This window comes from Talpa europaea, assembly GCF_964194135.1.
Source record: "Talpa europaea genome assembly, chromosome: 1".
In the NCBI taxonomy this organism is placed as follows: Eukaryota; Metazoa; Chordata; class Mammalia; order Eulipotyphla; family Talpidae; genus Talpa; species Talpa europaea.
In genome coordinates, this window is record NC_140073.1 from 114,567,514 (window position 1) to 114,582,743 (window position 15,230).

The 15,230-nt window shown below is 41.0% G+C and overlaps 1 protein-coding gene across 1 annotated transcript in view; it reads right to left on the bottom strand.

The window, feature by feature from the left end:
- Positions 1-3,339, bottom strand: part of PDE11A (phosphodiesterase 11A) — a gene marked incomplete at its 3' end in the record, with an annotated part of 328,181 nt that extends 324,842 nt beyond the window's left edge. The window contains exon 1 of the mRNA XM_084238078.1: positions 2,425-3,339. Coding sequence (XP_084094204.1) covers positions 2,425-3,336 — 912 coding nt within the window. The 5' untranslated portion in view covers positions 3,337-3,339. The remainder of the gene's footprint in view (positions 1-2,424) is intronic.
- Between the last annotated feature and the right edge of the window lie 11,891 nt (positions 3,340-15,230).

Genomic DNA, 15,230 nt, shown 5'->3' on the forward strand with positions numbered 1-15,230 from the left:
AATCTAAACCTTAAACCTAGCCACACACCTAGCCCAAGCCCTAACCCTAACATCTAACACTAAACTGAACCTGAATTCACCCACACTTAAAAAAAGAATCATCTCCTGAAGAAAAATAAGCATACAATTGAACCTGAGAAAGAAATACCTTGAAAATACCTAAGCAAGAATCAGAGAAAAATATGGTTACATATTTTTATATAGAAACTGCAAAAGGTTTACATATATGATCAGAATTATAACAACATCATAATAAAAGAGCATGCATTTGAAAGGTTGTCAGTTTTCATTAAATCTGTAACAGCAGGAAATGCAAAGGATGGGGGATTCTAGAAGTTGGGAAGAATACAACATTAACAGAAATCTATTAAATGTGTATAATGCACAAGTCACTAAGAGGAACAAAGTGCAGAACTTTGGAGAGGATAAGTTATGGTCATGTTATCTCTCACATTTAGAAGAATCTTAAAAGGGTAGATATTTCCATATTCCTTGAATGTGAAGCTGGTTCTAAAAGTCTTAATGTGAAGATGGAGCATTGCTCAGGAAAAGAGTAGACTGTTCTGAGTTCTCATCCCAGAAAAGGAGAAAACAATTGAGAATGAGATAAAGAAGAGGTGGAAAAATACTAGCAATTAGTATCATCATCACCATAAATTGTTAAAAATTTTAACAATTTAAAAAATTACCGAGTAAATGCAATGTGCCCCGTAATGTCTGGGGGAACTTTAATGCAATATCTCATTTTATTTTCAAAATATTAACCTGTGCGAGATGACAGGTATTTTTATTCCCATTCTGCAGATGAGAAAATTGAGACTGGGATTAAGAAATTCTCCTAAAGTCATACTAACGGTGGCTGTAGTAAGAAATAAAAATTACAGAAATGGGAGTAAATCAACCTGGGAAGAATAAGAAAAACAAATGCAATAAAAGAGAAAAGACTATAATTCCAGAGTATAACAAGTATCACCCAACTAAGAAGGGATTTTTAGCACAGAAAAAGGATGTGGAAATAATGGGAAAGAAAAGTTTGTGCTTTTTCAATTTTTTACAGGATCTTCAACATATCAGTTATTAAATGCTTTTATTTCTTCCCAAGTCTTTCTAGGGTTGTAGAGAAATCAACACTTATTAAAGGTCATTTATTGGTTGTTTGACTTAAACTTATCAAAGCCTTCAAGACAGATATAAAGAATAATGTACCTAATCAATAACAAAAGGTTAACAAAAATGGCATTCAGGCAGGACAAGTGTTATACTGACAGACATCAGAAAAACATGAAACTCAGTACAAGCTGGTCAGTTTTCCATGTAAAACTGTCAACTTTCAGGTCAACTAGAAAAAAAAATTACCTTTTGTATCCTTCCCACCACTTTTGCCATTTTAATCAAAAGCAACTAAAATCTTGAGAACCCTATAGCTCTATCAGACAATTGGAAGAATTGCTCACTAAATGACTGTAAGATTTTCATAACCAAGGGGAAGAACTCTTCTCCCTGAAGAAGTTTCATAGAAGTGACTTCTAGTTTTATTATGTTCAGTGAATAGACACCAAAGAAATTAGAACTGACTGGTTTTCAGACCCAGAATCTAATGTCAAGTTCAAATCACTGTGAAAATGAAACGCCTGGAAATACCAGAAAATAGCATGCTGGGTTCCCTTTTCCATCTGAAACTAGCATGCTTTCCCTATTGACTGCTTTTGGAGTAGCTAAAATAAATTATCTTTTTATTTGTTTCACAAACTCAGTCCTTTCAAAAGATGACTTCAGATAATGCTATATTTCAGCCTAAAATCAAATAACCCCTCTATTTGTCCATGACAAGTAAAATGTAAAAACCAAAACCAGTTAAAAATAGATCTTAAAAAGCACAAATGGGTCGGAATCGTTCCCCTGAGCAATTTCCTCTCCTCCTCCTCTTTTCTTCTTCTTCCCTATATTGAAATTCATGTAACTCTAAGCTACAGAAGGAAAGAGAAGTAGTTATTTTCTTCCCTTTCCAACCCTGAGTGAGAATGAAATGCATTACAATCCCAAAAAGACATCAGAAATACCAACAAGCCCACTTTCTTCAGACTAACAGGGGAATTCTGGAGTAGACATTTTCTAGCACCTGACAAATGCTTCTAAAGCCAGGCACTGGTATTCTTAAAGACAAAGTGTCCTCAGAGACAAACATGTGCTCTTGTTATTGGATGCAAAGCGTGGCCCTGTGGGATGTGAATTTTGCATAAGCCACTGTGTGTCCAGAAAGTCCATTACATCAAAAATGATATACAAACATTCTAACTAGTTTAAACTCAGAAGGAATTTAAATAACAACACCCAAGTTGCAGAGAGCTTAAATCACTGTATTTCTGGAGGCCAAAGGGTACCTGAATGCTTGTTCCCCGGGCACTAGACAACGCAAAGTCCTACCTGATAGGCATCAGGAATGTTGACTGTTTCTCCATGCTCCCCGACATAGCCAATGATGCCTTTGCCCCAGGGGACCTGCACCTCGTTTGAGTTCTCTGTGCTGCTGCAAGGTAGCAGTGGGGTTCCTGCGTGCACATCAAAGAATTTGGAGACCAAGCTCTTCTTGCCAGAAGCTGCCCCTTCCACCAGGAAGAGAGAGCAGCGATCAGCATCTACCATGAGGCAGACAAAGATGAGGATTTTGTAGCTCAGGCTGGTAAGATCAAGGTCATTGGAAATGTCCTTGACCAGTTCCAGGAAGAACTGACGTTCATTATGTTTTTTGAGGTGGCACTTGTAGTCCATGGCCGTCGGGGGGTACTGAGGCAGATTCACCCTTGATTCCAGGAGGGCACTAAGAATATGGGCGGTGGTGGGCGGTAAGGAGCTGGCCTTCCGGAGAAGCGCCCTCCGCCGCACGCTGCTCAGCGGCTCCTGGGCCCGGGAGGTCACCTGTTCATCGTAGGTTCTATTCACATGGATGGCCTTGGAGCGAGCAAAACTCTTCCTGAGCTCTTTCTGAGAAGCTCTCCGCTGCAAGTTCCCATTGCCCCGACTGCCACTGGCCCAACTGGGACTCAGGGGAATCCCACCACAGTCCCCGCTACCAGGAGCCAACTGGCTGTTGGCAGAGCCATTTGGTCCAGTGCCACCACCAGTGCTGCTACCACCTCTGCCACCACCGTGAGCCAAGCTGCCGGTGCCAGCCAAAGTGGGCTTTGGACTTAAAGTCCCCTGACTCTGACTGTGCTTCTGCAGCCACTTCTCCACCATCTCCTGCTTGCCCTTCCGCATCAAGTAATCTTCAAGCAACTCTGGGTGCCTATCCAGAAAAGTTTCCACCTCCTCAAAGTCCAGGCGTGAGGTTGTCATGGCCCCAGAAACAGCTTTCGGCTCCTCTCTATACTGGGACCAAACGTTTACCTGACCCAGTCCTCTAGCTGGTCTTGCTCATGTCTCCTACCATCAGTATTCCCAGCTGGGGGCTGAGAGTCTGCCAAGCAGTGGTTCCAGCTGGGAGTTGCTCCCTTCCTTGGGGTTCAGAGAGAGCTGGAACGTACCCCGCCCCCTCGTCTGGCTACTCCTGCTCCACACAGGTGCCCCTACTGAGTTGCTCGCGCTGTCACAGCTCCTTCCCCAGTTCTGGAAACCCGAGCTATCGCTGCTCTGGCTCTGGCTGCTGCTGCCGCTGCCGCTGCTCTAACTGATGAGTGGACCACTGTGGAAGGGAGGTGGGGCAGGACACGCCCCTGAGCGAGGCACTGATCCCAGAGGGAGGAGAGAGGGGGGAGGAAGGAGGCGCGCTAGCGGGACCAGCCAGAGTCCACAGCCCAGGATGCCAGGCGGTTCTTGGAAGAGCCTCTGGATGGCCAGGGACCGCGCCTGGGAACCCGGGCTGGCCGACTCCTCACTGGAACAGGATAAGAAAAGGCAAACGCACCTTGTTCCTTCCCCCTCCTTCCTCCCTACTCCCCGCCCCTTAATCCTCAGCGCTTCAATGAGGCCTCCCGCGGGAGCCCTCGTACAGGTATTGATGTTTTTTACCAGGATCGGACTCAAAAGCTGACTCCCAGGAAAGGAGATTGCTCAGAGACAGGCAGGGTTATTTTCTGGAATGTGAAGGGGGTTCCTAAAATTTCTGGGAGTGCCTGTTAACACTGCCTGACTCCTTGTGGGCATTCAGGAAATATTAATGGAACTGGATTTACCCGAAATTAGCAAATGAAGTTCCCCCCAACGGAGCAATTCATGACATTAACGCACTCCTGGACCTGGGGTTGGGAGTGGAAGGGTAGGTGGAGGGAGGGTGTAAAACAGTCACTGGGTTAGGGACCCTGCCTAGCCGGGACACAGAGCAAAGTGGATTTGAGGGCTTCAGGAGCAGGCTTTCTTCCAAGCCAGTCCTGCACACTGGGTGACTTCTCTACTTTTCACTAACCACTTGCCATCTCCTTTTATTCCACTCAGACTGGCAAAACCACCAAAGATTGGGGGTAAGGACTTCTCTGTGGGAGGCTTTTCTTCCCCCTGCCATAGGGATGCTCAAGATCTAGTCAGTCTCTGCTAGTTGGGCTCAGAGTAGCACCAGGTTTCCCCTGGACCTTTTCTAAACTTAGTGGTTAAGTAATTTGCCAAAAAATAGGAACAGGCCGATGCTTTCTTGAAGCCCAAGAGTCTCTTCTTTTGTGAGAAACAAAAGCATTTCCTTCCCTGGGGCAGCAGGACAGCTTAGACCTGCTCTTATTGAAGAGCAATGTGAGGTGACAAAAAAAGAGCCTCAAAGGGAGCAGGTGGCAACTTTTCCAGGCCTTCCATATGTCAGCAGACACGGGTAGCTCCCTCCTGGAATATGTCCTCGGAGCTAAGCAGACAAGGTGCACTGAGACTTGCTCTGTGTTGATGACTTTAAACTGACATATTAACTTAATCCTCCCAATAGACTTAGGAGGTAGGAACTCTTATTATTCCATTTCAAGGTGAAAAAAATCTAAGAAGTTGAGTCACTTACCCAAGGTGCAAAATTGGTGCCAGAGCTGTCATGTGGATCCATTTCATTTGGCTTCAGAGGGAAGCACCTTCTCAGCCACATCACTGGCTTGTCCTCCACTGTGTCAGCTGTGTCCTATCTGTGCCAGGACCTGGGTCAGTTACAGAGATGCAGGATGTTCTCAAACATTCTTCTGACAGTACAAGGAGAAACAGGCAGGTAAAAGAGAGTCAAGTGTTTGAAAATTCCAAAATTCCAATCTTCCCAGCAAGATTAAGGGCCTGGCCTTGCCCCTGGGAATGCAACAAGCTCCCAAAGAAACAGACTCTGTCCTCATAGAGCTTACATTTTGGTGGGGAGTCAGTCAATAAGCAAGTCAAAAAATAAATATACAGAATAAACAATGTCAGTGATAAATGTTGTGAAGACAAAACTTAGCAAAGGAGAGAGGGATAAGGTGGTGGAATGGCCTTTCTGAAGAGGGGATGGCTGAGCAAAGACCTGGTGCGAGTGAGGGGAGGGGCTGTACTGATATAGGGGGATGAGTGGACCAGCCAGAATGAGCACAAAAGTCATAAGCTGTAATGTTTGGAGTATTTAGGAAAAAGCAGGGAGACCTGCTAGGGACAATGCACCAACCGTAGAATGTTGGAAGTTTGGAGCTTCTGACTGCTAAGGAGGTGAGTGGTGCTCAGGAACTAAATAAAGAAAAAAATGCTTAGTATAGTAGTTGGTACATTAAAAGTGTTCAATAAATATTAACAGTTGGATTACTTTTATTATTATCATTACCACTGTCCTAAAGTAATAGTATGTGCATAGCCACAGCTTGGTAAGCCAAGCATGTCATCAGTAAAGATGGGCAGAGTGGGATAATAGACTTGGCTCACAGAGACTCACAAAAGCCTGTTTTAGCATCTCTTTTCAATTCCATGTTCACTGACGTCATGTAGTTTGCAATCAACCATGATAGAAGTATTTTGAGCATGAAAATCAGCAAGTACTATGAATGAAGTTCTCCCCCACTGCCTCTTTGCTAGTCAAACATTTTATCAGCATTCAGTAAAATTCCAATTGTTTTTCAAAGGATGAATGGATACAATGTTATCTGTCCACACAATGGAGTATTATTTTGTCATAATAAAAAGAAGAGTACATGTACTAATACTTGCTATGATTTGTGTGAACCTTGCACACATATATGTAAAGTGAAAGGAGTTCATTGCAAAGGACCATATACTTGTGATGTCATTTATATGAAATGTCCAGAATAGATGGATCCAAAGAGACAGAAAGTAGATTAGTGGTTGCCATGAGAGGATAAGGGGACCTACTGGTCACTCAATGGAAGTTTGCTTAAGGAGATGGAAAGATTAGGAGGCAAATCTAGAAACAAAATTCACTGGGTTTCTAGAGATTGGTACTGTGCTGTGGGATGCTGGTAAGGGTGGGACATACAACCAGGAGCAACTCAGAGGTTGTGCTTGGCATGTGGTTTTGAACGATTTGTGTGTCTGCTCTAGATCTCAATTTCCACATGTGCAAATTGAAAGTGGAGTAGTAGATGAACTCTAAGGTTCCATCTAGTTCTAAAATTTTGTGGGTCCCCTTTAGAATAACAAAAATTATCTTGCATATAATCTAGTGCTTTGTACAGTAGGATTATTCAGTAAATGCTGACAAGGACAATGATAAAGTCATGTATACTTGGATCAAAAAGGAAGCCCTCATTCTTGAAAATTAAAAATAGGAAAGTCCCTCTGTCTTCTCCAGAGAGAGGCAACACTGTTTCAGTGTGGTGAAACAGGAAAGAGGTAGCTAGGGAGGAGATGTTCTAGGAGAGCTGCTTCCTTGAACGTTCAATATAGGTATTGCAAGGCACGCTCACCCTGACACATAAAATTTACCATCACAGGTGCCTTAACCTTGTTTTACCCAAGCACCATTTGTTCCCGTTCTATGTGCCTACATTTAAGTTGTCATTCCCTATCATAGCAGTGATTTTCACCTTATTCCAGTGAAATGTGGTCACCCATAATAACTCACAAGAGAAAGATAAATATACAGTTACCGTGTAGATTAATATGCCAGGCAGGGTAAATTAGATTAACACTGACCAGCTGGGCGCTGGGACTGAAGTCTGTTTCATTTATTGAAGGAGAAGTAATTGCACATATAAATTGTGAAGTATATATTTACACTCTACCTGGACAAATAGAGCTGTGGTACAAAGTACAAATGGCACACTGGGCTAAAGCTCAGTATCATTAACCAAAATAATGGGTTGCCCTCAACAGCTCTGATACTCTAGATAAGAATTATGTACAGTAAATTAAAATAGTACAATTATTATTTAAAATATTTTAAATGTAAATTTTTGTTATTTATTCCATTTCAGTTGCCTTTTTTTTTCACTCCTCTCACTATCATCATTATTTTTTGCTATTTCTCTCCAAATTATCTTTGAACAGATTATGGCCCTCATACTTAACCTTCAAGGACTTCTGTTTCTTTGATTTAGTAATCAAAATACTGTGCTGTCTCATATGGGGTCCACAAGCCACATGTGACTAGTTAAATTTAAATTTTAAGTAATTAAAATTAAATTATAAATTCAGTTCCTTGGGAAAGCTAGTCACATTTCAAGCACTCAACAACAGTATGTGTGAGTTATCTACCATACTGGACTTTGTAAATATAGAACAGTTCCATCATCTTACAAAGTTCTATTTGACAGTATTGCTCTACGAATGGTTTAAGATTCTCAGAAATTTCTCTTTGAATCCACCTTCTCTTCTCTAAACAACTTGCCTTAATTTAAGCATTCATTATGTCCATTCTCTACCAACATGCTGTCTTCTCCATAACAGGAGTAAAATGGCCTAGCCTTGCTTACAAATTCTTTTATTCATAGAATTAAGTCCCTGTTAAGGTCATGTAGTAGAAACATCCCAAAAAATATGTCTATCCAAATCTGTGAAAGTGACTATTTGGGAAGAGAATCGTCACAGGATCTCAAAATACATCATGCTGGACTTAAGGTGGGTCATAATGACACTTTTCCTTGTGAGATACCGAAGAAAAAACAGAGCCATTTAGAAGAGATGGTGCAAGGGTGAAACGATGGAGGAAATTCTATGGGAACTACACCTGAGGGGGGAAAAGCAAACATTGCTTAAAAATGAACAATATATAAATAATTTTTTTTAAAAAAAAAAAAGAAGAGAAGACAATGTGAAAACAGAAGCAGAGATTGAAGCAATGTACCTACAAGCCCAGGAACACCAGATTGCTGGCAGCCATCTCAGTTAGGAAAGAAGAAACAGATTCTCCTAAGAGCTTTCAGAAAAAAAAAAAAAAATGAGCCTTCCCATCAACTGATTTTGGAGTTGTGGACTCCAGAACTGTCACAGAATAAATTTCTGTTGGTCTAAACCACCAAGTTTATGGTACTTTTATACAACCACCCTAGGAAACTAATATAAGGTCCTTCAACACTGCAACTCTATTTTCTTTTTCTTTTTCATTTTTTTTAAAAGATTTATTTATTTATTTATAAAGTACTGGGTACAGTCAGAAGTGGGGGAGGGCAAGAGAATTCACCAGAGCCAGAGCGGGGAGCAGAACAGGCAGACTGATAAAATACACTGCTAAGGGGAGCAGTGGGCATGACAGGAGAGGTCTGTAGTGCCATGTGGGATCCTCGCCAGTGGCCGGGGATCAAACCGGCGCTGCAGAGGCTGCGGGCAGCTTCGCAGCCCAGCGCTCAACCGCTGCGCCACCAGGGGAGGCCCTCTTTTTCTTTTTTTTAAAGAGGGGGGGATATTTTATTTATTTACTTATTTTTAAGATTTATTTATTTATATAAGCACTGGGGTACAGGCCAGAAGCAGAGACAGTGCAAGGAGCAGAACAGGCAGTACACTGCTGAGGGGAGAGGAGAGGTCCGTCTCGCCATGTGGGAATCTCCCTGGCCAGCCGAGAATCGAACTGGCGCTGCAGAGACTGCAGACAGCTCCAGAGAACTGCGCTCAACCCACTGCGCCACTGGGGAGGCCTCACTGCAACTCTATTTTCAATCTCTGTTCTCATCTGCCTCTCCCTGCCATAGTGTTGCCACAAAGGTGCCTGTCTTTCTCTTCTGGGCTTCCTTCCGAATGCCCTTCTCTCCTTTCCTGCCTCTCAAAGCCTCTCTTCTGTTAAGATGTATTTGAAATGTCACATTCTATGTGAAGTTTTACCTGTTTCCATATTAAGAAGCTGTGTTCTATCTTCCTTTGTGAACTGTCTTCCTGCTTCCACACCTTTTGGTCAGATATCAGGTATAAATCATTTAATATTTGGTATTTAGCAACCCAGGATAATACATTTCATTCTTTCTTTAAGAATTTCTTATAAAAAAAAAAAAAGAATTTCTTATATATTGGGGCCTCTCTGGTGGCACAAGGGGTTAAGCACCACACTATGAAGCAGTCTGCCACCTCTGCAGCAGGAGTTCGTTCCCCGGCAGCCAGGGATAAACCCACCTGGCGAAGCAGACCTCTCCTGTCTCGCCTTCTGCTCTCCTCAGCAGTGTATTTCGTTCAATCTGCCTGTTCTGTTCCCGGCTCGGTCTCTGATAGGTCCTCTCATCCCCCGCATCTCTGGCCTGAACCCCAGTTCTTGTATGCATAAATACATCTGTTTAAAAAAAAAAGAATTTCTTATATAAAAGGACATTTTACTATTCTTCTATTTCTTCCTTTTTCAGTTTAGAAGTTAAAACCACTCTCAGCAATAAACTCATCTGCATTCACAATTGTTTTAAAGACTAATAAGTACTTTTTTTTTCCAAGTAATTTTTTTCCAAGTAATTTTTTTTTCCAATTTCTAAAACATCTATGACCCATGAAGGTACAGAAAAATAAGTTTCAATGTCATACCATAAAATGTTTTGGGTAGGTGGGCCTCCCCGGTGGCGCAGCGGTTGAGCGCTGGGTTGTGAAGCTGCCCACAGCCTCTGCAGTGCTAGTTCGATCCCCGGCTGCTCCCCAGCCACCGGAGGAGGGTCCCACATGGCGCGCAGACCTCTCCTGCTGCCCACTGCTCCCCTCAGCAGTGTACTTCGGTCCTTCTGCCTGTTCTGCTCCCCGCTCTGGCTCTGGTGAATTCTCTCACCCTCCCGAGCTTCTGACTGTACCCAGTGCTTGCATAAATAAATAAATAATTTTTTTAAAATTTTTATTTATTTATTTTTAAAAGATTTTAAGACTTCCTTGAACCTTTACAAAGTAACTTCATAGAAATATCTTAAACAATCAATTGTGGAGTTAGAAGTTGAGAATATAAAATAATATAGGGATCATCCCTTGAGCCTCCTTAGTAGCACAGGGGTTAAATATCAGCACTATCATGCTTTCACCACTGCCGGAGTTTGATCGCCCTCCAGGGAGCTACCCACACGGCACAACAGCCCTCTTCTGACTTGTCTCCTGCTCCCCTTAGCAGTGTATTTCATTAGATCTGCCTATTCTGCTCCCCACTCTATCTCTGGTGAATCCTCTCATCCCCCACACCTCTGGCCTACATCCCAGTTCTTGTATACATAAAGAAAGAAAGAAATCTTTAAAAGAATCATCCCTTTCCTCAAATAACATTTGAAGTTTTGTTAAGGATACAGAATATTTACATTAATACTACTAACAATATAAGATATAAAGTGTCAGTATGATGGGAGTATGACAGACAATGAGATATATATAAGAAAGCAAAAGTATCCGTAAGTGCCATGTATTGTGATATTCAATAATCCATATTAGTATTAATACTATATAAGAAGGGTAGAAATAAATACTAAACACTGTTACCTTTCTCCTTAATTGCCAATGTCTCTCACTAAATAAAAAAGTCATTCAGCAGTGCTTTACTTATAAGGAAAATAAGAATAAAATAAAGGTGCTATATCATATAAAAGACAGCCTCCATTTGTCTCAACTGTTATTTATGGTTTGATTCGAAGACAAAATACATTCCCAAGAGTAACTTTTGCAGTAATAATATAAAAAACAAACCTGTCAACTCTCAATTATGTATTGTATTTTTTGAGTCATCATGATAAATGAGAGGATACAGCAAGCCCAAGCTGCTGTAAGTTTCAAATAATTTTAAATATTTTGAAAATATAGTATATGTATTCATAATAGTTATTATATTTTAATGTCAGAGTTTGTCTTTCCAAGATAAATATATCAAAATTAAAGACAATTTGAACTTTGAGAAACAACAAATTTCTTGCTAAATTTATCATATTAATAAGGGACATTAGGGCATCTCCGGTGGCACAGCGGTTGAGCACTGGGTTGCCAAGAGGCCTGCAGTCTCTGCAGTGCTGGTTCGATTCCCAGCCACCGGGCAAGGGCCCCACATGGAGCGCAGACTTCTCCTGCTGCCCACTGCTCCCCTCAGCAGTGTATTTCGTCAGTCTGCCTGTTCTACTCTCCACTCTGGCTCTGGTGAATTCTCTCGCCCTCCCGTGCCTCTGACTGTACCCAGTGCTTGTATAAATAAATAAATAAATCTTTAAAAAAAAAAAAAGGGACATTATATGAAATAGTAGCTAACATAGTTATCATTCTGTAAACTCTAATCACTGTTAAGTGATCTATAACACTGTAAGCATTATAAAAACATAATAAACGTAGCCTTATGCATTGTGTAACCAATCAATCTATGGTAGAATCTGATGCTAGGTGTTTCTCTTGACATTGAACCTCAGAAAGATTTTTTTCACTTGTGTATGTGTATTTTTTCTGCATAAAACCTGCTTCTTAATGAGACTCTTATATGTAGAGGAAATTCTTTATCAACTATTTTACCACCCAGAAAAAGACCAATTTGAATGTCTTAATAAATAAAATACAGTAACAAAGAAAAAAGATGATCAAATCATTAAATTTTTGCTAGAATATATGAATAACAGAAGCATTTGATTCATTTCAGTCTCTCACCCAAATAGTTTTCTGAGCACAGTAAAATGTGTCATTTGTTAGCAATGATCAAAACAGGCATCTTTCTCAGGCTGGCTGCTCTGTCATATATTCTTACCCATCTCTTCAGATTTAGCCTCACCCAATTTTCCCTCCAAGGCTCTTCTGACACTGATATTGGAAGGAGTGAAGACCTTTTTTAATTTATCATTGTGATTTCACTGTATTGCTTTAAATCCAGTCTTTTCTTAAACTGCAACCTCATGTTAGAAATATGTATCAGAAATTACCCATCTCATTTAGTAGATTCCTTGTAAAGTGGCAGTGGTGCCTTCAACCATCATCACAGTCATAGTGAAGGCTATTATAGGGCGCCTCAGGCACAAGGCCACCTCTATCACCATCCTTAATGCTTTTAAGTTGATCTGACTGTCCGCTTTGCATATTTTCACTAGTGCTGAATCATAGTAGAGCAACTACTTAACTTCTCCAAAGGTTCAGTTTTTAACATCTGCAAAGTGAGAAATAATTTCCCTAATAAGATTGTTGTGAAAATTAAGAGAGTTCATATATGACAGTACTTAGAATAGATTCTGACACACAGTAAGCTCTAGATAAATGTTAACCATTCTATCGCTGCTGCTTTATCATTATTTTTACTACCAATCCATATTCCTTAAAGAAATAAAATTTTTAGTTACTATTTTTAAGAAAAGTAAATGCTGACATAAACATTATTTTAATTTTTGCAAGTTGGATGTAATTGAAAAATCATGATAGAGAAAAATAAGAGTTTAACAGACCTAAATATGTGCAGGAGCACAGTCGTGTCAGGAAATTGAACCAATTCGAGGAGTCAAAAAACAAAAACAAAAAACAAGCTCAAAGCACTGCTTAGAAAGATGATACACTTGCTTTTCAAAAGAACTAGCTGTGCTGGTTTCCATGACTGGCCAGAAGAGCACTGTCTGATCAGATCAATAGAAGTGGCCTCTCAGGAGGTTTCTGCGTTCCTTCTCCTGCCATAGCCACCGTGATTTTAACAGGTGCTTTGGCAAACAGCCCATTCCCCAAATACATACACAAGAAGTTTTCCAATAGCTCACTATGGGTGAAAACGTTCTTTCAGAATTTTCACAAAATAAGATACATTGACACAAGTTTCACAGATTTTGCTTGTGCATCTGTAACAAAACCTTAGTGACTTTTGAGCTATCCTTTTAGTGTTTCTTTTTTAATTTGGCTGATCATGCTTGTAAAAAATTAAAACAAGATTATGTCTTCCATCTCCATTTCCTACAAACACACATTTGTCCAAACATATGCATCACTAGGCTGAAAGCAATACTGACACCCTGGTATCATATATACATATTTTTGTACATGCATAGGAAAAAAACTGCATGTAAAGCAGTACCATTCTATATAACATTGATGAGAAATTTTCTTTCCCTAATCAGTGTACAGTATTCCCCTAAATCCACTGGGGGTGCGTTCTAACACCGCCAGTGGCAGATGCCTGAAACCATGTCTGGTTCTGGACTCTATAGACACTGTTTTCTCCTACACATACATACAGGCATAAATAAATTGAAGACTTTTTCCACCTTAACTGAGCATTTATCACGCACTGCGGCCATAAATTTTACTTTCTTCACAATTTCAGGGATAGAAGATTGGCTCTTACCGTAGATCTCAGCAACCTCAGCGTAGGATTTTTTTCTTTCCTCATGAAATCCAGACCTTTCACCTTTTCACTTACAGGAAGCGCATAACGTATTCTCTTTGGCACATTCAAATTGCAAATATCACAACTCCAGCAGTTGGGGTACGAAATAAGTAAAATAAGGATTTCTTGAACACAAGCGCTGCAAGGCGCCACCGTCCTTCTGTCCCCAACACGGCTGCTGCGCGACCAGCGGGTGCTGGTGGGTGCGGGGTGGGTGCGGGGTGGGTACCCTTGGGGTGGGTGCCCTTGGGGTGGGTGTGTGCAGCGCGCTCGGCGGGATCTGCGGGACAAAGGGATGATGCTCGTCCTGCGCAGGACCGAGCAGGACAGCGAGACTTCATCACACTACTCACGATGGCGTGCTTTTTAAAACTCATGAATTGCTTATTTCTGAAATTTTTAACATTTTTGGACTAGAGCTGGCTTTGGGTAGCTGAAGCCACAAAAAGCAAAACCACAAATGGAGAGGAGCAGGGGAGGTACTGTGTGATAGAAGCCCTTCGAAATCAGCACAGATAAAACCTTTCAAAAAAATAATTCAAAGAAGGTTTTTATATTTTAATGAAATTAACACTCCAAGAAGACCACATTTACTCTATCCAGAATTAGAAGGGAAATTTCTCTTCCATATCAGAATTTAACCTCTACTGATAAAATATCTTTTTGAGTAGTTCGCTAGGTTATGGTAAATAATATTGGGATAGAATTTTTCCAGTCCTGGCTACTAAAGAATAGTGTAAGTAAAACTGCACGATAATTTGCTCATTAGCCTATAGTTAATCAAAAACTGGATTTTTCAGAGGCAGCTTTTTTTTCCCCTCACATACCGAAATTGGAGAAGTAGTAGGAGAACAGGGAGAGTTAGAACAAACTGATGGCATCACAAGCCAGAATACAAATATTGAATATGAGAAAATCTGAATTGGGAGCAGGCAAACTACAAGTAAGCATAGAAACGAGAAACAAAAAAAAAGCAGTTAAGACCCACGGTGTCACTAGTCAGAAAACAGGTAAATCAAAGATCAAAGAGGCTGCGTCCAACAGAGTGACTTCCTGACGTGAAAATATAAGCAAAGGAAATGCATATACTTGTTTGTTGTAGGTGGTATTTTGTTTGCCATTATTTACCACCATCTTCCTTTTAAAAAGATGAGGTATTCTTCTGTAAGTTACCATTCTTCCTGAAGGGGGCGTATACCTCCTCCCTTCGGTCCTATGGTGTTGGCCTCTTAACATGCTTTGGCGATTGCAATGTATAAAGTGTGCTCATCTGAGTAGTTTTATGCAGCGTTAGAAGCTTCTTCTCGGACTCTTGATTGTTCCCTCTGCCACGAGAATAGGAATGTTGTGTATAGGTACTTCTCCTTTATTTAATTTTTAAATTTATTTTTAATTTATTTTTTGCATGGAACTGGGGTGTAGGCCAGAGGTGAGGCGGTGTGTGAGAGAGAGAGAGGATTCACCAGAGACAGAGTGGGCAGCAGAACAGGTGGATTTATTGACATACACTGCTAAGGGGGGCAGTGGAGAAGACATAAGAGGTCTGCTGTGCCATGTGGGTTAGCTCCCTGGGGGATCGAACTCA